This window comes from Pinus tabuliformis, chromosome 9, assembly GCF_031772625.1.
Source record: "Pinus tabuliformis cultivar Carrire ecotype Pingquan chromosome 9, CPIR1, whole genome shotgun sequence".
NCBI lineage: Eukaryota > Viridiplantae > Streptophyta > Pinopsida > Pinales > Pinaceae > Pinus > Pinus tabuliformis.
This window is the reverse complement of record NC_142307.1, coordinates 716,965,803-716,992,266: the sequence shown is the minus strand read 5'-3', so window position 1 is coordinate 716,992,266 and position 26,464 is coordinate 716,965,803. Positions and strand designations below refer to the sequence as shown.

The 26,464-nt window shown below is 41.4% G+C and overlaps 1 protein-coding gene across 1 annotated transcript in view; it reads right to left on the bottom strand.

Annotated features, from left to right (window-relative positions):
- Window positions 1–8,711, bottom strand: part of LOC149150698 (uncharacterized) — a 96,494-nt gene extending 87,783 nt beyond the window's left edge. Inside the window, exon 1 of the mRNA XM_089442906.1 lies at window positions 7,952–8,711. Within this exon, the coding sequence (XP_089299032.1) occupies window positions 7,952–8,467 (516 nt within the window). The 5' untranslated portion in view covers window positions 8,468–8,711. The remainder of the gene's footprint in view (window positions 1–7,951) is intronic.
- Window positions 8,712–26,464: the final 17,753 nt, after the last annotated feature.

Below are 26,464 nucleotides of genomic sequence, written 5' to 3'. Positions count from 1 at the left end.
TTGTAGTGCTTAGTTTAGAAGTGGTTGAAACAGCTCCTAGGATAGTGAGCTCGACCCATGGAGGCAGGGAAAGAGGTTAGATCATCTATATTATGTACTTTCTTGCTTATTTTCATGGTTGGACTCTTGAGGGAGAAGCTATCATTGTATTATTCACTGTATCTCTGCAAATTTTTGGCTAAAGAAGACCAGGGTTTTGCAGTCCTCTTTGGGATTCTTGTGGACTCATGTGTTGATGGTGTGTTTCTCAATGTACTTGTAAGCTTGTTATGTGACTCATTTCCTTTCTTTTATTTCTGCACATTAAACAAATGAAGTGTTAAAGTAAGAATTCATGCCTGCCATGCTCTGCTTTTAAGTTTGTTTAATTTCAATGTTTTCTACTGTCTAAAGAGAATTCAAAGTTATTGTTTGCTCTCTTTAGCTCTTCACCTTTCATTCTTGACCATCCACCTCAATCAAAGGCATCAACACTGTCTCCTACCTCGCCCCAAGGAACCCCCTGCAGAAACTGTGTCCAATCCCCGCACCCAAAATTGCCCTCTCCTCAATTTGCCACCAAAAACCCAAAAAACCCCAAATCAAACTCTTTGATCAGTTTACTAGCCTAATATCAGTGTTACCTTATTGGTCATCTCATCTATTGAAAATTTTACGAGATAGACCGGAGAGAGCCCTCTCCAGCCCCGTAGAGCTAGCTACGAGGCTAAGTGGTTTGATGTTGCCTTGAGGTTTGCCTTTCTCAGCCTGAGGTGAAATTTCAAGCGCTAACACTGAGCATACCCCTTATCCACAAACCTGGCTTTGTATTTTTCCACACTGTCGTCTGTAACATATTCGATCTTGTAGATCCATCTCAAACCTACTACTCTGTCCTGAGGCCTAGGCACTACTTCCCAGACATCATTCACCATTATAGACTTATATTCCTCCACCATCGCATCCATCCAAACTTGATGCTGAACGGCCTCCTGAAAACTGGAAGGTTCCCCAACTTGAGCTACTAAGCCTTGATATCTGTCTAGCTGCCTTCGCTCCATTTCACTGTTCCTGGGTGCACCAATAAAGTCTTCTGCATCCCGTAGAATCTGTTGGAGTTCTCGGCTTGTTCTTCCTCTGGTAGTAGGTGCATTTGTTAGCTCTTCCTCTTCCTATGATTCCTCCTGTTCTGAGGGAGAATTTCTGGTACTGGCTTCCGCTGGTTGAAGTGGTTTGACCAACGGCTCATCTTTTGACTACTCCTCGGAAGGCATTTCTCGAGATTTTCTAAAGGCCCTATCCTCCATGAACTTCACATCTCGCCGAACTACTACCTTCCTGCTCCCTGGAAGATAGATTTTATATGCCTTAGCATTCTCGCTATATCCCACAAGATATCCTTTCTCTGCAGTTTGATCTAACTTCTTCCTCTTCTCCTCGGGTATACGGCAATATGCTAAACTCCCAAATATCCTGAAATGACTAACTTCAAGTGTCTTCCCGGTGAAGACTTGCTCTGGAGTAATCTTGCCCAACGCCCTATGAGGAGTTCTATTATGGACATATACTGTCGTGCAGCATGTTTCTACCCACAGGAATTTTGGCATATCCTAATCATACATCATTCCCCTAGCTGCTTCCACAATAGTCATGTTCTTCCTTTCTGCTACTCTATTTTGCTCCGGATTTGTAGGGAGTTGTCCACTCCCTTCTGATGCCCTCCCTAGCGCAAAAATTGGTGAAGTCCTTGTCGACATACTCTCCACCATTGTCTGAGCGCAACACTTTTATTTTCTTTCCTGTCAGATTCTCCACTAGAGCCTTGAACTCTTTAAATCGACAGAAAACCTCATCCTTGGTTTTCAGAAAATAGATCCAAGTCTTCTTGGAATGGTCATCAATGAAGGTGACGAAGTATTCGGCACCACTAAGAGCTTTTGTGGACATTAGTCCGCAAATATTTGAGTGTATCAATCCTAGTACACTCTTGGCCCTATTGTCACTTCTAAGAAACGCTGCTTTGGCATACTTGCCCAAAGCACACCCTCTGCATACATCATCTCGTTCTGTACTAAGATCTAGAACTCTTGTTACAGTTTTCCTGAGAATTCTCAAAGCCTCGTGGTGCAAATGTCCCATCCTTCTGTTCCATAGTTCATTCAAATTCTTGTCTCCATTACTACCTATCTGTGCCATTGGTGATTCTAGCTGCAACCTGTACAACCTGTTACTTCTAATTCCGATCTGTACCTTCTTTTTCCAACTCGGGTGTTTGACGTATACTTTCTCCTTAATGAAGAAAACATCATAGCCCTTGCTTTGAAGTTGAGATACGGAAAGTAAGTTCATCCCCAGTCCTGGCACATGCAACACATTGGTAGCTCGGAACCACTCTCCTGTTTTTGTTTGAAAAACTATAGTACCCTTCCCTACTGGAGTACACTTTGCCTTATTCCCCATGGTGATCTGAAAATTCATTCTTTCCTCCTAATAATCTGAGAAACATTCCCGGATTCCTGTCATATGCCAGGAGGCTCCACTGTCTATATACCATACCCCTGATGATGCAGAGCTTGCTACGCAAGCAACTTCTTCTTCCAATCTGGAAGCCAGCATAGAGAAATCGAAATTTCTATCTCTTGTGCATTCTTCTAAAAATCTGCACGAGTCTCCTGACATGGATGCCTCTGCATCATGTCCCACCCGGAAGGTTTACAACTTGGAGGTTGTATTTAAATGACTCTTATGATGCATTTGGCTACAATGATTGGGCTCATGAGGTGGATACACACACACACACACAAATATATATATATATATATATATATATATATATATATATATATATATATATATCTTGACCCATAATTGATTTTCCCTTCCTATCTCTGAATCTTTGCTCTGATACCATGTGAAAATTTCTAAACAGAAATTCTATTACTGCAGCAACTGATTTATTTTACCTACTTATTTCTCAATAAGTTATTTACGAAATCCCTTCAGTAAATATTAAAATAAATTCTACTGCAGATATCACACCATTATACAGAAACAAATATATGCACAAGAATCAAACACATCAACACAGTTATTTTTGGACAATTGTCCTCAGAAAAACCCAATGCGGGAAAATCGGTGCAGCAGAGGAGGGTTTTATTAATCTTCAGCAACAATCGCTTTTATAGAAAAAATTTGCATAGACACTGGGAGAAAACACTTGAGACTTTTCTCTGAGACTTTCTGACACCCTGGAGGACTTCCTTTCCCTACTGCGTCAGCCCTGCGTCATTCTGCTTGGCTCTGCACTACTCTGTCCTTCTCTACGTCATCCACTGCGTCTCTATGATCTGCGTCTCCCTCTGCGTTGTCTCTCAGAGTCCCTGCGTCACCTCTTCTGATCTTCTTGACTATTGCTAATCACCCCCTCTTCCTCCACCCTGCAACTCTCCCTCTGAAATCGATTTCACTCTCTCTGAAAATCGATTTTCCTTGGGATACTGAGTATCTGTTGGTGTGTCTCCAAATGACCCTCAAGTCTTCTCTTATACTTTTCCTGTTGATGAATCAACGGCCGAGATTAAGTCCCTAATCAATGGCTAAGATTAAAATAGACTTGATCCTCGTCTCTTAGAAGTTTCTCATCCTTATCTTTATTAATACCCATTAATATTTTTACTTTCCTAAGTTTAGACTTAGGAAGCCATTAAAAATATTAATTATTTTAATAACTCCTCATCTGGATGGAATTTCCCAAAACGATTTCTGGGCCTTGGAGATCTCTCGTGCCTTAGCCTCTCCAGGGGTTTTCATGGCTAGAGCACATCCGATGCTAACACAAATCAACAGCCTTGAGCACCGCCAAGGCCAAATACATAGCTGCTAGCATGGCCTCCTGTGAAGCTGTCTAATTGAGGAAGCTCTTCAGTGAGCTGTTTGGACATGTGTTGGATACCACCGTGATCCTCTGCGACAACCAGAGTGGGATCCGATTATCAGAGAATCTCGTGTTTCATGATCGCTCCAATCATATAAATATCAAGTACCACTTTATCCGGGACATGGTACAACGAGGAGCAATAAGGATCCATCGCATTGGGACTGATGAGCAATTCGTCGATATTCTGACAAAGCCCCGGGGGAAGGTCAAGTTCTTGACCTTCCAAGAATGACTTGGAGTCGTGGAGAGACCCTCTTATGAGGGTCCTGTATGAGATGGACATTAAGCTCTGGGAGCTCTGGGGGCTTGGGGTACTTCTTGGAGCGATGAGAAACCATAGGGTGAGTGGGTTAGCCTTCCCCTAGTGGTAAATTGCTATGTACAGGGTGAGTGGTTCAACCTTCCCCTACGATACCCCTTGGCGACATGTAGGCAGGATGAGTGGTTCATCCTTCTCCTGCTGAGACATCCTATCCATGTAGTCTGGGACTCAAGGGAAGTACCTCTCATCTAGCCAATGAGTAGGGAAATGAGGATAGGGACCATAGTACTACCGATGGACGCATCGTGTAATACCATACTACCTATGCTAGGATGACTGATTTTGATCTGGGATCAATTAGAATTGACTTCGGGTCAGTAAGAGTGGTATGAGACACTCTCTTTTGATTGAAACTAGGGCCAAACTCCACATGGGGCATCTTATTTATGACAGCTGATATTTTTCTTGGATTTCTCTCTCCGAGAGGTGTAGGATTGATCTAAAGATCGTTCGATTCTGACATGTACAAATGAAGTTATGAATTTATTTTAATTATGGTCAAATTGTCAAGGTCAGCCAGCAAACTTATGTAGGCTCAGAAGCCCAACAGTCACGTCTATTCATCCTCAACGTTGCATATAAATAGAAGGCGACTTAGCCTCATTTGGACACACTCATCTTCACACTTCTCTCTCTCTCCTCATTGATTGGGTACAGATTTTTGGGCCTCTCTCTCTCCACATGTCTGAAATTTCAGGAGAGCGAAATTTCAGGAGACCGAATTTCTTGACACTTTGACCAACGTCGACTACAGCTAGGGCTAACCGCAAGTGGGTTGTTTGACCAGATTTTGATTGGGTTGCTTTTGGGCTATTTTGAGGGCTGATTCATCTTTCCGTTTGGAGGTCGAAGTTGACTGAAGTTAACCAATCTGTTGAGGGTCAAATCTACCCTGTTGACCAGCGTTGACTTTTCTGGTTAGGGCTATTGTATTGCTGTTATAAATTATCATATTTGTAAATTGTACTATCTCTCTCTGCTGAACTATTGAAGACTATAAGAAGAATTGATCAAGGGTTTCCCCACATTGGGGTTTGTCCCTGACTGGTGCCACATCTTGTGTCCTCTTGTCTTGGCTTGTCTTCTACTATTTATGTTTATGCTCTATCTGCATTTTACTATCATGTTGATGTGATTGCTAATCTGAATATTAATATTGGGCTAATAAAGAAATTGAAGTAAAATTGCTCTACAGCATAGAACATACCATCATTGCCTAAAATTAACAAAAACCTTAGAAAAATATGCACGAGCTTAGGAACCTGCAATTTCACCTTTGAGCGAACCCATTTCTCCGCGAACCTACCTCAAACCTGTGCGAGCCAAAAACAAGAAAGAGAATAAAAGAATGATCCATGATAATGTCCAAATGAGGTAGAGGTCACTTGTATTTATAGCCTTCCAAGGGTGTCCAATTTGCTTTAGGGCCGACCTAATCAAATATGCACATGTGGGCTCATAATTCAAAAAAATATTTTCCCTTGTCCAAATTTGATGATTTTTAGGTTGATTTTGGTCCTCTCGAGAAGAGAAATTCAATGTAATCATCATCTCCATCAAATGAGTTGTCCAAAGTGGAATTTGGCCCCAATTGCCAATTTTAACATGGTATTGAGGTGATACATCATCTTTATTTATTTTGATTCAATTCTACCTTTAATCCAATTTAGTATCGGTATTTAGTGCTAAAGTCAGCACAAGGAGGTTCCAATATAAGAATAGGACAACATAGTTGCATTCATTTTCACACGTGATTAACTTTACAATTCACGTGGACCTGTAAAAATAAGATTACTTCAAATGTTCAAAGAGAATTGGAAAGAATTTCAAATATTGAGACCAATGTCAACAACCTGTCAAATTAGTGAAATTGCTAAAGCCCTCACCAAGGTTCGAGTCTCTCCAATAACATGTTTATGCTTGTGCTTCATGTGTGAATGTACTTGCAAATGTGGTGGGGGCCTGGTGCAAGTCCTAGGTGAATTTGGCAGAATATATACCCCTTGTGGCCTCCTGGTAGAAGGATTCCAATTACAATGGGTTGTACATTGGCTACACAAATTGATATTGTCACAGCTTAGGAAAAAACTGAGACCAACCATTGGGGAAAGTGAGTGGACGGTGAAGATGGTGGCTTGCAAGCATTATGAAGCAGTTGGGGCCAAGTGCAAGTCTTCTATGATGGAAGACAACCCACTAGTATGGCAGCTTAGCCAAAGAAAAATTCTTGTAATCCATAGTTTGCCCAGCCTCTCAGTGGATGGATTCTGATTCGAAAATTGTAATCTGGCTACACATCTTCCTCCAGATTGGGAAAAAATTGAGACCAACAAAGAGAAAGTGAAGAGGGCATCATTAGGCAGTTGGGGCCAGGTCCAAGTCTTGGGTGATGAATGACAACCCACTGTGGCAGCAGATTAGACAGAAAGATACTTATCTAAATGTTGTGAGCCGCATGATGAAGCAGTTAGGTGGAAGTCTCGGCTGATGGGAGACAACCCACCGTTGTAGCAAATGAGCCAAAGGAAAGTGCTTCAATTGATAGTTTGCTTGACCTCTCAACGACAGGATTCGGATTTGAATGTTGTAAGCTTGTAACACGCATCGATGTTCTCCCAGATTGACGATAAAAAAACAAGACTGACCAATGGGGAAGTGGTAAGGCGAGACTGATACCAACAAATGGGAAAGTAGATGAGAGATGAAGACGGTGGCATTCGGGCACGATTAAGCAGTTTGTGCCAAAAGCATTTCTTGGGTGATGGAAAACGACCCACTATCGCTATCAGAAGGAAAGTGCTCGTGATTAGTAGTTCACCTAGTTTCTTAGTATAAGAATTCCAATTTGAATGTTGTAATATTCCCTTTTCTCAATATGGTCAAAATGGACGAAATCTACCCACGGTATTTACTATGGTATTTGCCCATGGTATTTTCCTTCGCAAGGAAAACAATAACATAAGGTTTCTAGAGAGTCCATCAAGCCTATAAAAAGGGATAGGAGCTAGGCATTGGGATCATACTGAGTTATCTATTTATTTGTGTTTTGTTGAAAACTCGGCTTAGCCAGTTCTAGTTTGATCCCGGTATGAAAACCTCGTAGAGACTTTTGTTGATAGATCCATCCAGGGTTCATGTTTGTGCTTCGGTGTCTTTGTTTTCTTGTGCATTGAGCAGCTGTGTATGCTGAGGCAGGGGCTCCATTATTTCGCTTGTATTTGGGCATGTCTCATATTCTAAGTATTAATTGAAATAAGGGCTGCATTTTTCTAGATCCCTGTTGTGTTCAGTGTTTTGATTGCAAAGAATTTTATTAGAACACTTAAAAAATGCTAGATCTGTTAAAATTTTCGACATTTCGGATCTTACAAATGTTGAGAGCTACCTACATGCATTGATGTTCTCCCAGATTGGGAAAAAAACAGCTAAACCAACCAATAGGAAAGGTGAAGAGGGCACCATTAAGCAGTTGGGGGCAAATATTGGGCGGGCGATGGAAGACAATCTACTGTTGCGACAGCTTGGCCCAAGCAAAGCGATCGTGATCAATAGTTCGCACTCTGAAAGCCGTCCGGGCCGAAAAAAATTGGGCCATACTCTTATAGGAAACACTTAGTAAATAAACTTAATTAAACAAGATAGGCTTAAACAAATTGAAAGAAAATAAATAAACAACGAAAAAACAAGAGTAAACGCGAAAAAATTGCACATACCCGGCACTGGTGTCGGAAGGCATTATCGACAACAGAATTGTCCCGCTGCTGAACCAAAATAGCGGACGCCGTGGCCGCCTGGGCAATGCCGCTGCCAAACATCCAAAAGAAGCGCACCACTGAGGCAGTCCCAATAATGGCGGCAGGAACCACCAATTCCCCGGGGCATCCATGGCAAATCAGTACGGCCACTGCAAAGATCAACACATAAACAACCGCTAAGATCCAGAACACCACCCTCACATTCTTCAGCTTCACAATCATCTCTGCCATGCCGTTGTTCCTGCTACCACGCTTTAAATAATTCTCACTGGCTCGCCATAGCTGAGAATAATTCGGGCAATTGGGCGACAAATATATTGGTGACGGTCTCCATCTGCAATAGAAATTTCTCAGCTTCCTCCAGTAATTAAAGATCGGCCTGCCTGAGAGGCCCCACAACCGGTGACAATATGGTCTGGGAGGCATGCCAATTTCATGGTATTCGATTCTGGGGTATAAAACAGGGTGGTTCATGGTTGTACGTCGGCGATGCCTTTAATGTGGAATTTGTAATATTCGGTGCCGGGGCGAGACCAGACTCTCGAGTTCTTCGGAAGCTATGTCCACGGCTCGCTTGTGGCATAGCTGATTTTCTTCCGGGACGTTTCCTCGGTCAGGTCAAGCGCGCATAGTTGGTTTGCTTTCAAGTAATGAATAAATGCAGTCAAATTCTTTCCAGTTCTCGGCCAAAAGTGGTTTTGAATTTCATTTCCCATCCCTGTTTTTTTTCATAGTGGTTTTTTTCTAATATTGCATACCATTAATTCGTCAATGTGATTTATGGGTTGAATTTTTGTTAAATAGGATTATATATTTGGAAATTATAAAGTGATATATAAATTGTGTTATTTTTATTTGATTAAAGTGTATTGAATTTGTATTATTTTATTGTGTTTTTGTAATTTTATATAAAATGTTGAATATTTTTATTTTCTATAAATTTAAAAATATATTTTTGAAAATCTTATTTCTAATTTTCAATTAGTTGAGCAAGAGCTCTAATGAGACATAATTTTGTGGTTGAAGGCATTTTATTTTTTGTATTTGTCAATGCATGACAAAAACAAAAAACTAATTTTCTAAGTGATTCTATCAATGAGTGCCCTAACACTCGTATTGTTATGCCCGACACTATTATAGCGCTACCCCATGTTGTAGGTCCCTTAGTGGGCAGGGGTAAGGGGGCCATTGTTATAGCTCCAAATATCACCTTATATATTTTTTATGCTTGGTTTGTGGCCTAGGGCAACCCCTCCTTCCAGACTTGGTCCAAATATTTTAAAAACAGTGTTTTACTCCCTATACGCGACTTTGCCATGTATTAAACGCGTGTACACGCGGGTCAGTATATACCCAACCCGCGTATATGTCTTAAAACACTTTAAAAAAATAAATTTTCTTAATTATGGGCGGAGATCACGGGTTTTACCTGTTGATTACCTATTAGTGCCCGTGGCCCAATTGTTTCCCAACTAAAAAACTACTTTGGGAGAAATATAAAAAGACTTCAATGGGAAGGCCTTAAGGAGGAGAGAAAATAGAGAATTACTCTGCTGAGATTATCCCCTGATCAAGTCTGAAGATCCCTGTGCTTCAAGCACTTCCCCAAGTTCAGGAAACCCTTATTTCCTTGAGAGTTGATATCCTTTCACTTGTGGGAGATATCCTTGTGTTGGTTATGGAAGGAGCCTTTGAAGACCGAGACTAGACGGACCTAGAGGACGGTGCCACTTGGAGTCGAAAGAGGAAGACTCAGGTGAACTCTTTCTATGTTTTATTATAGTTATCTGCAATAAAAGAAACAATGTCTTGTTCCTGATATCAACTTTGTTCATGCATCTGATGTTGTTGTTATGGTTTATGTATGAATGACTATTTCAATGTATAACTAACCATCTACTTATATTTTATAAAGTTGATTTCACTATAATGCTTTACCTATATGCTGTTGCGCGTCTTTGAATTGGTTGTTTTGCAAGTTCAAAGATCGTGAGGAGTTGCAGAGGGTTTGAACCCTGGCTGGAACTACCCGAACGAAGGACCCCCGGGTATGTACATCCTCGCATAGTTTGCTCGTTTAATCATTTTGCCTGAGTTATATGCTTGTTTCTTATTGTAGATTACTCCTACTCTGCGAGGGTTCTGACCCAAAGCCCTAGGGGACTTTATCCCATAATAGAATTGGCGACCATATTGGGGATAACAATCTTGTTATTCCTAGTTTAGGTTATTTAGTGCCAATCAGGGCTCAACTTTTAGTTTGCTTGCTATGATTGTATTGTCTGCTTTTGTAGGAACTCAGACTTCAAGTCTGATCCTTTTCATCAGGCCTCATTTTTGTTTTTTCTTGTAAACCTTTATATACACACCTTTGTCGGGTTACAGAAGCATATACACGCTAGTTTCTCTGAACTGAAACCGCGTATACGCGGGTTTCTTTTGGTTGAAATGCGTGTACACGCAGCTGTGTAGAGACACAGTCGTGTATACATTTGTTTTGCATGATTTTTTCAAGTCTTTTTATCTGGAAAGATTTGTTTCTTGGCCTATGTGCTTCCTGAGTGGTCAGTTTCTGTTTTCAGATTTTAGTTTTTCAGTGAGCTTACTGTTTCGAGTTCTCTCCTGCTTTGAAGAGTTTTTGGTCTCGGTTTTCTTTACAGTGAGTGTTATCATTTGTGTTTGAACACACAAGGCTTCTTGTAGAGGTTCTTGATTGTTCTAGTTTTCCGAAACAGAAGATTGCTTGCAATATTTGTGTCAAACTTCATTTTTATGGTTTGCTTGCTTTGCTTCTCGTTAATTTTGCGGCCATTCACTTCTTCTTGCTTTTTGAAAGTTTTTGTTGACAAGTTTGAAAGTGTGCCTTTCCTGATTTCTTGATCAGTGTCTCAAACCTCTTTTTGCTGCTTTTGGATCGTTTAGTGCATCTTGAAACACCTATTTTGTTAAGTTTTCATTCGTGTTGAATTGACAACTTGCAAAGTTTCCTTGTGATTTGCTTTCGATCTTTGAGTCTTTGGTAGCATTTTGAGTACTTTTGAAAAGTTGCTTTTATTGCTTTTTTGAAAAAGAAAAGTCCTTCAAAAACATTGTTTTTGCTTTCTTTGCCGAATTTGTGTTTGGTTTCTTTTGGTTTTTTAGAGTGATTTGGGATCTTTGTGTTTAGTCCTTCTTGTTTTGGGAAAGATTTTGTGTTCAAAATTCTTATTCCTTTCAAAACACTTAAGTTGGATTATAAAACAAATTACTTTCATTTTCTTTTTAGAGTAATCTAGAATTTTTGCATTATCATGTACACCTTGCATTAGGGTAGTTTCGCATCATTAGAGCATCAATAGTCTTTTAGTTTTTGTGAGTGTGAAGTCTGTTACAAGAAAAGAAAAGAAAAAAGTTTATTGCTTTAATAGAAGTTTCTTAGAACCCAAGTAGAAGTTGCTTTTCATCGAAGAACAAACAAGTGCATTGCATATAAGTTAGTTTTTCATTAATTTCTTTTGCATCAATGAACACCATCAATTTCACTTCCATATTGTCCCTTTGACTTAAAAAGAACAGCCACTTAAAATCAAGCGCTAATAAAATAAACTATAACTTTTTATATTGTCAATAAGTACACCAACAAGTTTTAGTTTATTTAGAGCCTTGGATTAAGCGAGAGGAAAGTAAACTCTCCAAGGTCACTCTAAATTGTCAAATGTAGAAGTCTGAATAAAGAGTGAAAATCCAATAGTGTTAGGGAGACCGGGAAAGCTTCGTGACTGGGAGTTAAGCACGAGGGTTTTTGAAGATAAGGACGAGAGATACCCCCTCTCTTACTTGTCGGATCTTACCTCACGATTGTTCTGCCCGGATTCTGATACAAGTTGGTATCTTTAGTTGCCTATCCTAGGGATCTACACAAGTGGCTGCGGAGGGGAATCCCGTGGCACCTGAGGTTGACGTTGCATCACTTTTAGCGGTACTTCTGGAGGGCACCCTTGCGAAGCTTGGGGGCTTGCACCGGCAAAGGCTGTTGTTTGGAGGTCAGCGTAACTACCTCTGATACCTTCGCTAGTAGACCTGGGGCGTAATTACCCCAGTCTATTTTTGGAAGGCCCTTATTATTCACTTTCTTGTATTTTGGTGTTTGGTCCTAATCACCTGAGCGGAAATACTTGGAAGTTGTTTGACTGTTGAATTCTTTAGGGACATTTTTAGTGTGTGTTCTGTGCTCCTAGTCGGCCTAGCTTTCAAATTTCTTGAGTCTTTAAGTAGATCTTATTAAATAATTCAAAGTGGCTAACCGATCACTTAGACGGTCCCATAGACTTCGTGGGCTTTCACCTGCAAGTCCAGAGCCTTCTCCTAGAAGCCGTAGGAGCGATTCTACCAATGGTTTTCAACTAATGGCAGCTGGCGCATCGGAGATTGATCCTCCGCTTGGGGGCATCAGTGTACAAGGTAGACCTGGTACTACCATAGAGCCAGAGAGGAACACACCAATTCTTTCTCAGGTACTCTTCTAGTTGGAAGATAATATTGAGGTAGAAGAGCTCTCAAAGTCGGTTGCGGCTCCGAACTCTCCTCTCCCTTCTGATCATCCGGACGTATTGTTATACGTCAGAACTCCGACACACAGGCCTTCAAGCCCAGGTCCACACACAAACATCCCTTCGATGACCACTGCTGGAAGCATGGCATCCACCACGAGTGCTACGAGTATGCAGACTCCTATATCAGTACAAGGGGGAGGAACTATTTCCATCCCTTCTACATCTTTATTTGGGTCTACTACTAGCACATCCTTGTTTGGGTCTACTTCCATTCCGTCGACGAGTGGAAGTTCCCAAGTGCATGCATCCAGTTTTGGATTCTTCCCTTTTGGAATGCCCTCTCAAGGTATTCCTTCAGTTCCATTAAGTGTACCATTAACTGCCTCCACGTCCATGATGAGTGGATCAACATCTTTTCAGGGTTTTCCTTTTGGAAGTGGTCATATACCACATTCCAATCTGACGATGGGGTCTATGCCTTTTCCTTTCACAGGTCAAGGTACTAATCCTTTTCAAAGTTGGACTAACCCTACGGTTAGTGGGATCGAAACTGGGAATCTATTTTTCGGCCAACAAGGGAATGTTTCGTACTCCTCGGTCAATTCATTTCAAAGTTTTCCACCCTTAGCTAATGCTTGGAACCCTTATCAGGGGTTGTCCACTCCTTATAATAATTCGTTAGGGGGGAACTTTGCCGGTTATGGAGGTGTTTCGGCTGGAGTTGGTCAAACTCTGAGTTTTGCTGGACCACAAGGGTCACCTTTTGGTTCAGCAGGTTCTACCAGTTACTTCGGGCAACCTGGTGCCTTTCAAAATCCAGGTCATTCTTTTTAGACTTTCGGGAACCCCGCCCAATCTGGGTGGAATCCCCAAGGTCCTCTGAGACTTCCTTTTCTGGCCACGCTCAATCTGCCAAACTTGACTAAGTTAACGAACGATCCAATCAGATACAATCCGGCTTGGCCTCCGGTCCCAACCAAACTTCCATCGGATATTCTAAAATTCGAAGGGAAGAGCGGTGAAGACCCGGGCGACCATGTAACCACGTTCCATTTATGGTGCTCATCTAACTCCCTAATCAATGATTCGATTAGGTTGAGACTATTTCAGTGCACCTTAACTGGAAATGCAGCTAAGTGGTATATAGAGTTGCCAGGGGGCACCTTTACATCTTTCGCCGATTTGGCTAACATTTTCTTAAACCATTTTCAGTTGCCTGTCCGTTACGAAGCCGGAACTGAACTTTTGGCCAATTTTCATCAGGACACGGTACTCACATTTCTGATCATATTCAAGAATGGAGACGGAGAAAGAGGCTCATCAAAGCCAAAATTCCACCTGAATTCCGTCTCGAATGGTTTTTAAAATCATTACAACCCGAGATCTCCAAGGATGTTTCTATGTCTGGAGTTTATTTCGAAGAGCAGGCTATCTTTCACGCCCAGCAGTTAGAACTGATATATTCTCAGTCTGGGACCCTTCAGAAGATCTTGCCTGATGCTCCTAGATCCACGGTTGATATAGCCAAACCGAAGCCAGGCCCGCATGTTGACAGTATTTTTGGATCGATTGATGCGAATGTGGTGAACCTTCTGAGCCAATTGCAGCAGTTGTCTATACAAACTGCTTCTTCCAATCAGGCTACATCGTCTACTACTCCACCTTCTCAACCTTCTTCCGTAAACGTCGTTCAGACTTCTAACCCAAAATGAAATCAAAATTCCTATAGGAAGAAGAAGGGACGAGGTAAAAAGAAGAATCAAGATGGGAAGGGGAATGCGAACAAGTCCGGAAATAATGCTGGTGAGGGTGGAAAAGAGTCTAAGAAGAAAGTTAAGTTTCCATGCAAGCTATGCAGTGGAGACCATTTGACTCATCTCTGCCCAAAAATTCAAGATGCTCAGCGCTTGTTAGTGCAGCAAGGGTCTTCTAGCTCCCAAGCTGTCTTAACTAACCCTTTCCCCCAAGGGCAGCAATTGCTTGCTGGCGCGAATTCAAACCCTGGTACCTCTGCAGGGGCAACCAGGAGGGGGACAATTCCTCAAATGTTTTCATGATGGGTTCTCACGTCAATGTGGCCACACGGTCACGTGATTATGGTGAAGCTGAAACATCCAAGGATAAATCTGTTCCCGGAACTACAGATCCACTTCATATTGAGCGACCCTCTGTCGAGTCTATACCTCAGATACCGAAAGGTTCCGCCAAATGCGCGACTATCAACCCTAATGCTAGGGTAGCCCAGAACTACTCCATTGTTGAGGATCTGGCTCAAAGTCCATGCGCTATGTCTGCTTTAGAGGTACTCCAGTCGTGTCCAGCTCAACGAAGTGCTTTGCTTTCAGCGATAGGGGTAGTTGATCCAAATAATTCTTTAGTGCTCACTTTTGACATGCTTAATGTTAAAAAGAGACTCCCTCATCATATGGCTTTTCAAATAAAGTCTACTTACCGGAAAACTAACATTTTTCGAACAGTTATAGATGAGGGAGCTTCCACATGCGTAATGTCTATGTCATGTTGGAAGGCCATTGGATTGCCTTCGGCTGTTCCTTCACCCACACTCTTGACAACATTTGACGGACATTCTCATAGGCCACACGGGATTATCCCGGCCTTTCCTATATGTGTTGGAGGGAAGGTCGTTAACATCGAAGTAGAAATCATTGATGCCAACCTAGATTACAATCTCCTCTTAGGATGAAATTGGATTTATGAAATGGATGCCATCATTTCGACTCTATTTCGAGTCCTTTGTTTTCCTCATGAGGGGAAAATTGTTAAGGTTGATCAATTGGATTATTCTCCAGTTGACCCTCATGCAAATTCGGATTCTACTGTTCCGTTGGTGGATAACCCCCGTCAACCTATCGAGAATCTAGGAGTTGGGATGTATTCTTCATTGATGGGTACATTTGATCTTCCCACTCCTATAGCTAGAATCAATGTCATTTCATCTTCCAAAGAGTCTTCACGGGAAGAGTTCTTGCAGACTCGTTATTTTTCAGACCCTTGGATCTTGCCTTCGCCTACTACCACATTAGCTAAAGGACAAGTTGGTGGAATGGAATTCCCAATGTCTGCAACAGAGCTTAGATATCAGTTTATCATTAACTCTGCAGATGACCATCCTACTCCTTTCTCAGAGGAGGAGTTAGATGGTGATGTGGCCCCAGCTTGGACCCTTGACTCTACTTCTGTTATGGATTGGTTAGATACAGTTTTACCATCTGAGGAAGTGATATTAGAAGCAATGATGGGTGTAGATCGACCTTGGGAAGATTTACACCATCGTTCATATTTTCTTCCCCCATTGCGAGAAGTCAAGTTCAGGTTCTCCAATCTGCTTACTAGTGATGTTTGTACGGTTTCAAACCCTTTGGCTCCAACACACATCCGTGCCGAAGGTAATATGTCAGTCATTTCAAAAACCATACCGATAAACATCTCTAGGAACCCTAATGTGATAGAAAATGTCTTCATCGGAGCCGAGTGTTCCCCTAAAGAGATTCAAATTTACACCGACCTCTTTAAAGAGTTTCGGGATGTATTTGCTTGGTCTTATGAAGAAATGCTTGGTATTGATCCATCCATCGTTCAGCATGAGATCAAGACGTATGAAAATGCTAAGTCAATTTGTCAGAAGCTTCGGCCAGTCAATCCTAGGAAAGCAACAACTATTAAAACTGAAGTAAAAACGTTGTTCAAGGCGGGTTTCATATACCCCGTTCCTCTAACGGATTGGGTTTCTAATCCAGTCCCGGTTGATAAAAAACAAAGAACGATCCGTGTATGCATTGACTTTAGGGATTTGAACAAAGCTTGTTCGAAAGATAATTACCCCACACTGTTTATTGATCAAATCGTTGATGAATGTGCGGGTAATGAGATTTTTTCCTTCATGGATGGATTCTCCGGTTATAATCAGATATCTATCCGTCTAGAAGACCAGCATAAGACAACTTTCATATGTCCCTGGGGTACCTTTGCGTACAAAAAGATGCCTTTTGGTCTTAAAAATGTTGGAGCCATGTTTCAGTGGGCCATGTCATATGCTTTCCACGACATCAAGCATGTCATCGAAGCATACTTGGATGATTTAGCTACTCGTTCTCGAAAGAGAATCGATCATCCTGGTCACCTTCGGTTGGTTTTTGAGAGATGTCGATTTTACAAGATCCGGTTGAATCCAAATAAATGTGTTTTCGCGGTTACATCTGGTCAGTTGTTAGGGTTCATTGTGTCAACTGAAGGGATTCGAGTTGATCCCTTCAAGGTGGAGGCAATAGTTCAGTTGCCTCCCCCGTCTTCCATCCGACAACTTCAAAGTCTTCAGGGGAAGGCAAATTTCTTGAGACGGTTTATAGCGAACTATGCTGAGATAACTAAAGGGTTTATGCGTTTGCTCAGGAAAGGAGTTCCATTTTTATGGGATGACTTTGTGCAATGATCTTTTGATGCCTTGAAGCAGGCATTGATCTCTGCCCCGCTTTTGAGTCCACCGAATTATGGTAGAGATTTCCTTTTATATCTTGCAACTGCAGAATCAACCATAGGTATGGTTCTGGTTCAGGAAGATGATGCTCTCACGGAGCATGTCATTTACTACTTGAGTCGAGGCTTGGTAGGCCCTGAACTACGCTATTCTCTGGTTGAGAAATTAGCCTTGGCAGCTGTCCATGTTGTCCAGCGGCTTCGCCATTATATTCTGCTATGCAAAACATTTGTCTTAGCGGCGGTCAATCCTTTCCAATTTGTCCTCAGTAGGCGAGTGATTGGGGGCAAATACAATCGATGGATTGTTATTTTACAAGAATTCGATCTTGAGTTCTTGTCGGCCAAGTCTAAGAAATCATTGGTTTTTGTGGAATTAATTTCCGAGCTGCCTTGTGGAGAAGATACTGTTTATGAGGAAAGTTTTCCCCAATAACATCTGTTCCTCATCTCTTCACAAGATCCTTGGTATGGAGATATCATAATCTATCTCCAGACTTCTAAGTTACCTCCCGCGGCCTCCAAGGATGAATGATGAAAATTACGTCACCTGGCTAAGAACTATGTTATCATTGGTGATACATTATATCGCCGAGGGGTTGATTCAATCCTTAGGCGTTGTTTAACCTTAGAGGAAGCAGAGTCTGTGCTTAATGATTGCCACAGTGGAGCTTGTGGCGGTCATCTTTCAGGGCTTGCTACAGCCCAGAAAATCTTGTGTGCTAGCTACTTTTGGCCTTCGCTTTTCAAAGATTGTATTGAAGTGGTCAAACATTGCCACCCTTGTCAAGTCTATACTCGGAAGATGCGCACGCATCCAGCTCCTCTTTTCCCTGTTATCACTGTCGGTCCTTTTACAAAGTGGGGTATTGACTTTACTACTTGTAATCCGCCTTCAGCAGCGAATCACAAGTACATTATAGTGGCCGTAGACTACTTTACGAAGTGGGTTGAGGCCATGCCCACTTATAAAAACGATAGTGAAACAACGACATTGTTCCTCTTCAATCAGATTATTTCATGGTTTGGTATCCCAAGAGAGATTGTCACTGACCATGGCAGTCATTTCCAGAACCAACTGATGTCTGAATTGGCTCTTAAATTGGGCTTCTGGTAGGAGCATTCGTCTCCGTATTATCCTCAGGCCAATGGCCAAGTAGAAGCCGTGAATAAGTCCCTCAAGACGATCCTGCAAAGGACAATTGATAAAAATCGCTCCAATTGGCATCTCATGTTGTATCCGGCTCTTTGGGTGTATCGAACCTCGGTAAAGACTGCCACCGGTTTTACACCTTTTCAGTTAGTTTACGGGCTGGAATCTATCTTTCTTGTTGAATGCGAAATTCCATCTCTTAAGCTAGCTGTTGAGCTCCTTCCAGAGACCTCTAGTCTCGAAGAGCGCCTCCTTCATTTGGAACATCTCGATGAGCAGCGTCGAGATGCCGCCACAATCAATGAGGCTCATAAGAAAAGGGTTAAAACTCAGTATGATAGAGCTGTCCATCCTCGAGTCTTTTCTGAAGGCGACCTTGTCTTGGTCTATGACTAAGATAAAGACGCCTTGGGGGCAGGCAAATTTAAGTCCATGTGGTATGGTCCCTTTATAGTGAAACGAGTTTTAGAAAAAGGGGCTTATGAATTAGTCGATTTTGAAGGGAACAAGTTGGCGGAGCCCCGAAATGGGCTCTACCTCAAGAAGTACTTTGCTTAGGTTACGACCGAGCAATGGCTTCTTTGTATATTTTGTATTTTTGTACATATCTTATCGAGAGTTTTTGTGATATCGACACTTTTTTGATCTGCTTTGGCAGGTGTTGATGGATGACTTGGTCTATTTCAGATTCGTCGATGGTGCTAGTCGGCACACTCAGAACCTCGCTTCCGCAGCTTGGGTGATATATTATCCAACTGGTCAGTTGATGGTATCAAGGGGAGTATGTATTGGTCCTGCGTCAAATAATATGGCCGAGTATACTGCCATCATTAATTTACTATCTGAAGCTATTTCTTATGGAATCGATTCATTGGTAGTCTATCTTGATTCACAATTGGTAGTGTCACAATTAAATAACATTTATCGGGTTCGAGATCCTCATTTATATCGCCAATATTTGAGAGTGAGGGTGTTGCAAAGATCATTTGTTTATATTACTTATTTGCACATTCCACGATCTGATAATTCATTAGCAGATTCTATCGCTAATCAAGCTTTAGATTGGCATATCATTCATTCATCAAGATAAAATCAAACATCAAAAATCTGGAATTGTATATATATATCATAAAATCGCTTGTGTGTACATAAAGTGTTTCAAAAATAATATACAAAATCAGGACTAAAATGCCCATAATCATGTCTAGTACATCTAATGACCCGGCTCAGGATGAACGACTAAGTAGGTGACCACTGCTTTGGCCACACGCCAAAAAAGGCGAACCCAGTCGCGTGGCACTCCTACCACGTGGCGCTGCATATCCTCTGGTAGATCTTCTACGGCCTCCATCAGTACCCGGTGAGTCAACCTCACCAAGTTTCACTGGATTGTGTATAAGACTCTCTTAGCCTCTGTAGCCGCCTCTTCGGCACCTCTTCCGCGATGCCTGTGCCGCGGAAATCTGTCTGGTCGTACCGGACCCACATCTAGAACATGATCATTATATCAGTCATTTAATCCCATCAAAAATATAATTAAGTTCATTTTCATATTTAAAAATCATAAAAATTGACAAAACTTAAAAAAAAATGGTTACCTATCTCTCCCCATGCTGTGTCTGGTGGCAGCACCAGATCCGGATCTCCCCTGAAATCCATGCCAGCATAGGGATAGTCGTCCATAGCGATGATTTGCTGCTCCCACCAGGAGAAGAAATCATCATCAAAAGCAGTCCTCGGTACGTCTCCGCCTCCAAGGCGTTTCATCAGGTCAGCCCACCTACCCATCCAAGGATCTCGGGGGCTATTGATAGGAACTGATACTCTGGGACGTAACCCTGGAACCTTCTCGAAGAAGAAGGAGCACAAAATGGTCCCATATCTGAAGTTCTTGGTCTATCCTTTCTGAATGGAGGATAGCTGACTCTTCATATTGGTTAGAAGAGGTGTACACCAGTCAAACACAATAGTGAGACAATCTATGGCCAAGCTCATGGATAGTCGTGACGCTTGGTGCAATGAGGCTGATCCGTTTACCCTGGCTATGGTGAACAATATGATCCTCAAGGACAAACTCTCTACATGTTTGATTGGAATTTGGCTTCCAATCTTCTCCGGATGCCTCGGGCAGTATATATGCACGTAGTCTTCCACTGAAAGACTACCTCGTGATCGCCCTATCGAATGTACAACTTCTCCTCTCCGGGAGAGACCAGTGATAAAGTAAATATCTTCTATCTCTATCCTCAAAGGCATTTGATCAATCATAAATGCATCATCTTCGATACTCCAATAGTGGATTAACATTTCAAGCAAGTGGGTGTTTGCCTTCATATTTGGCATTTTGAAAATTTAATAAACCACATCCCCTTAATGCATCTAAAGCCTATTGATCATTCATAACCTCATCATCAACAATAGCATGCTCCCTTTCCCTCCAGGTGATTGTCATCCTAAAAAAAATCAAGTTTAATCGTTAGATTTTTATGTTTTAATTTCAAGCCGCGTATACGCGGGTCCATTTCATACACAGTTGTGTGTAGGGCCTGCGTATACGCGGGTTTCTCATAACCAACCCACATATACGCCACGTTGAAATTTTTAACATAACTTCCAATGGTGAAACCTCAATTAAAATTTCTAAAAACAATCACAAATTGATGCAAGCTAGGTTTGGGGGTTACCTGATGATTTTGAGCCAATTTGAACGGTCGAATTCTTTGAGGGGAAAGTTTGCTTATTTTTCTCCACAGCTTTTGCTCTCAACACAAATGGTAAAAATGGTGAGTCAAAAATCATTTTATAAGCTTTGAAAATGTCAAATTTTTTCAAAACTTGATTTTGTTTTGTCTCATGAATCTTTTAACTTGGGAGCTTGGATTGTCGAGAATAGGTTGTTTTTCAGGACATTTTGGACGCTTTTTCGAAAATTTCAAGTCGGTTCCATGACTGTTGACCTGTCATGGCAGGTATCGTTTACTCACTAGCATATAGGTTAGGGAAGCCATTTTTCCATTGCATTTTGCATACTAGCCTCCATTTGTCGATACACTTGCCATAGGGTTGATCCCATCGTGTTATGGTTCGTAAACCATCTTCACTCGCTAATTTTTTAAATCATGACACGATGGTAGAGCCATCCTTTTCATGGGCATCGTAGTTAGCACCTCACTGACATTGGTTGCCCATGCTGCTTCATTGAGTAGGCTCGGGAGTCCTCTCTAGTCCCGCCATGACTTGTGCATTGAAGACTCATTCCTCTTTGCTTCTTCGCTTTGTTCTGGCCTTATACCCTAGAGGCTCCTTTGTGTTGAGTTGTACTACTGCATTGCATTTTGACCATTTGCACCTTTTGGCCTTGAGCCAGCTTCACTTGGACTCGTGTTTAAGCCATTTTTTGACCATGTCTTCTGCAAAAATCAAACTTGCAATCCCTTAGCTTCTGCAACTTGACACACCTTCAGACCCGTGGAAGGAACATCCCTTTGAGTGTCCTTGACCAGCTTCGCCTCCCTGCATTGAGCATAGGAATGTTCCCATCCCAAGAACTAGATCATCTGTTTCACTAACACTCGTTCTTTCCACTGTACTATAGCATTCTTTTATTCTTTTTCCAGCTTAAAGAAAAAGACAAAAAATTACATATTCCAAAAAGAGCGGGAATGGGACAACATTTCCATTTATTGTTGGCAGCTAGAGTCAATCATGTCACCCTTGAACAAAGCACTCGAACAAAGCATCTCCTCCATTTGGGTGGGATTTAGCTTGACTTAGGTACGCCTTAACCTTGTTATTGAGTCAGTTCTCCTTTGATTGGTTACCTCTTCCAATCATACAAAGAGTTCGGTTGTGCCTCCTGCATGATGAATTTATACAGAGTCATCATATGTTGCCACATGGTCATCATTGAGTCGTGCTTTTGTTCAAGGGAAGTAAGCCTGAGTCAGCCTCTCTGTGGTGTCTCTTGACCTATTTTTCAGTCAGCCATCCCTGGTTGTCAGTATCTTGTCTATCATCACATCAATTATATTGGTCCTTTACTCGTGTCGGTTTGAGAAGGTCTCCATTGACTTCTTACTGGAGGGTCTTGTCCTTATCGACGATGACATATTGCTCTTAGGACAGGCCTAGAGCCGCACCCTAGCCCTATTTTCATTATTGATAGGTCACCTTGTGCTCAGCATCGATCAGTATCATGGGTCTTTGACTGAGTGGTTTCCCTTGTGTTCGACATCAGCTTTCATTATCACACATTGGGATTCGTGCAGTACCTTGGTTTCCATTTGACCCTATTGGTGGATACCTCGCCTCTGTGTCAGCTTTCATTATTGGTTGGTTCAGAGGGTTTCTATCGTGCGCTAGCTACATCTTGTGTACACCAGAAATGTGCTTCAATCGGGTTACTACATCTTTTTTCGTCCGATTCCTTCCACATTATTGGCCTACGGGTTACACTCGCACTAGATTGATGAAGGATACCTTAATGCCTTCCTTCTAGCGGATCTTTCCCTATCGACTACGACTCATTGCTCTGGGGCAAAGGTCTAGAGTCCATTTGGTAGTACCTTAGGGTTTGCAGTCATCAGTGGCAGATCCTTCGCTATCGACAGTGGGAAACCATCATTGTCTCTTGATTCATAAATTCTTACAGGTGTTCGACTTCAGCTCATCTATTCGCACTTGTTAGATTGTATTGGGTACCTTGACTCTCATTATCATTATCAGTGAGTAGTCTCACGTTTGTTAACGATATACATCAATGACCGGTAATCAAACGATTTCTCACATGGTCGACTTCAGATCATTTATTCCCATTGTGTAGAAATGTACCACGGCGGTTGGTGAAGACCTCGGGTTGCATCAGCATTCTTTGGTTCACTTGTCAATTGCTCCTGTTCCTGCTAGTTGATACCATTCCACATTATATGTTGCGGTCCTTCACAGCGACATCCTATATGCTGGCATCTGAGTTACGATGTAGTACCATCTTATTCCATCATGTTCATTTGGTACTATTGGGATCAGTTTTGACATCAGTGATCAACTTCATCTTTCAGCTTCATTGATCATCTTCTTACATGTGATATTCAGACATGTACTTGTTCGATCGTGATCAGATGACCCGTTATGTACTTTCAATTCTTTATACTTGTATACATAGTGGATCCGCTTGTACTTGATATGCAGACATGCTTTACTTTCTTTGAGCATGGGTATGCCCACCTTAGACAGTTGTTTCTTTCTGATCTTCTTTTGCTGGCTTGGCAGGCTGAAATCTAGTGAAGTCCGTCTCAGTTTTTGACAGGTTTCCTTTCCATATACTTAATACATTTCGTCCATCATGTTCCCCTTCTGACCTCATATATTAGGGGGCATATGTTATAGCTCCAAATATCACCTTATGTATTTGTGATGCTTGGTTTATGGCCTAGGGCAACCCCTCCTTCCAGACTTGGTCCAAATATTTTAAAAACAATGTTTTACTCCCTGTACGCGACTTTGCCTTGTATTAAATGCGTGTACACGCGGGTCAATATATACCCAACCCACGTATATGTCTTAAAACACTTAAAAAAATTAAATTTCCTTAATTATGGGCGGAGATCACAGGTTTTACCTGTTGATTACCTATTAGTGCCCATGGCCCAACTGTTCCCAACTGTTTCCCAACTAAAAAACTACTTTGGGAGAAGTATAAAAAGACTTCAATGGGAATGCCTTAAGGAGGACATAAAATAGAGAATTACTCTGCTGAGATTATCCCCTGATCAAGTCTGAAGATCCCTGTGCTTCAAGCACTTCCCCAAGTTCAGGAAAGCCTTGTTTCCTTGAGAGTTGATATCCTTTCACTTGTGGGAGATATCCTTGTGTTGGTTATGGAAGGATCCTTTTAAAGACCAAGACTGGATGGACCCAGAGGACGGTTTCGCTTGGAGCCGGAAGAGGAAGACTCAGGTGAACTCTTTCTATGTTTTATTATAGTTATCTGCAATAAAAAAAACACTGTCTTGTTCCTGATATCAACTTTGTTCATGCATTTGATGTTGTTGTTATGGTTTATGTATGAATGACTATTTCAATGTATAACTAACCATCTACTTATATTTTATAAAGTTGATTTCACTATAATGCTTTATCTATATGCTGTTGTGCATCTTTGAATTGGTTGTTTCGCAGGTTAAAAGATCGTGAGGAGTTGCAGAGGGTTTAAACCTTGGCTGGAACTACCCGAACGAAGGACCCCGGGTATGTACATCCTCGCATAGTTTGCTCGTTTAATAATTTTGCCTAAGTTATATGCTTGTTTCTTGTTGTAGATTACTCCTGCTCTGCTAGGGTTCTGACCCAAAGCCCTAGGGGACTTTATCCCTTAATAGCCATAACGTTGATACAATGTGTGAAGGTGCAAAAGAGCACCCACTCTTGGTGCTTCTCCGCATCTTCACACTTTACACAATGTATTAACGTTTTATTTAGAATGTATTGTGTTCCTAGGAGCTAAGATCATCTCCATTGTAGCATTTTGATCAAGGTTTAATTGTAACACTTTCTATCCATTGTTGTGATTTTTACATTGCTTGTCGGTGCATATTTTCTAGAAATTATATCGCATTTGCAGAGAAAAAGCAAGTTGATTGCAATTCATTTGAAAATATTTTATTTTATCATGTATGTTTTATGAAGTTGAGTTTTTTGAAATTTGAGAAGCTCAAGTTTCTACTGGTAGATAAACATTGTGAACTATATAATCATTGGCACTGTGAAAACTAGGTTGGCTTTGTAATGTAAAATAGTTGTTAGTTGCAGCTCTACAGTGCGCAAGAACCGATCCCTAATAGGCATGAACCATTTGTTCTAATATTCAACAAATGGTGTGTGTCATGGATGTGGTGGTGTTAGGTTAATTATATAATCTGAAATGTGAATAGATTGTTTACAACTTTTTATCTTCCCAAGTCACAACGAATACTTTTCCTCGTACTATGTAAGATGTGTGTAGATACATTTACTAATATTTTAATAGTCACTTTTTATAATAACATAACTACGCACAGTAATAAAGCTTGTGCACATGAACATCAAATTGGTCTATACGAAGTGTGGAGAGCTTTCATTGTGCAAAGTTATCTCCGCACTCCGCATAATGACAAAGCTTCCGCACACTAAATACATCTCTGCACTGACTTTCACAGCGTCTTCCACTGATTTTTTCTTTCAAAATTATTCGTTGATGCGGTTGGACTTATATAGAAAAGAAGGGGTCTACACTTCGAAGTAAAGCAAATTGAATTTGGGAACAATTTAATGAAGAAAATCCTTGAAATGTTTCACTACATCTACCAACCACTGCCCTTTCTCTGATCCCATTTCATATAGGATAACCCAACAGGTAATTAACCTCGCACTTCCACTTCCCAGCTTGGTTTTTTAGTGTAATCATCTTTTGGAATATGGGTAATAGGTGAGATGTTGAATCAGATAAAGGTAGAACAAAATATACACACACTATGAGATCTGCCAAAATACAGACGTTGTCGGTTAAATTTGGGAATAGTTGTGAAGACTTCATTAACAAACAACTAAAGTACCTTGCAATTTTTTATGGATTTATCCTACCAACGCCCAAGGCCCTGCGACTTTTAAAGCTTAAATGTAACAACCCTAGTTAAAAATGCATGTAATAAAGTTAATAAAACAAAATAAGACCAAGGTCATGGGACACATATTCCAAGTTGAATGTTGGGCAAAAACATAGTGATGGGGATCTGTTGAGGGTGTTGGAAATCTGTCAACCAAGGGGATCTCCGCGATATGAAGTCCCAACTAGACCTCACACAATTTGGTGTAGGAGTCCCATGTGGTATAAAGGCCCGATTGTTGAATCCTCAAAGATCTTCCTTGGCTCTGACTGTCAGCACGGGAGGGTGATGCAATAGGATCTTTGAACAACAAGGTAAGTGTGCCTGGTAAGTGTGCACCGCAGCTGTGTCATGGTTCTCTTACTACAAAAGGGGGGAGAAAAGTGAGCCTCTAAGTGAGGTAATAGTACCACACAAGAAGAGACACACGCAAACCAGGAAGGTTTGTCCAGCATCCAGCGGAATAGTCCACAGCAGATGCAGCAGTCATTAAAACCAAAGTACATGGAAAGATTCGTCCACCATCCAGCAAAATAGTCCACAATGGATGTGACAGTCGTTATAACCAATGAGCAAGAAAGGTTTGTCTAGTATCCTGTGGAGTAGTCCACAAGGATGAGACAATAATGATAACCAATGCAGAGCATTCCCA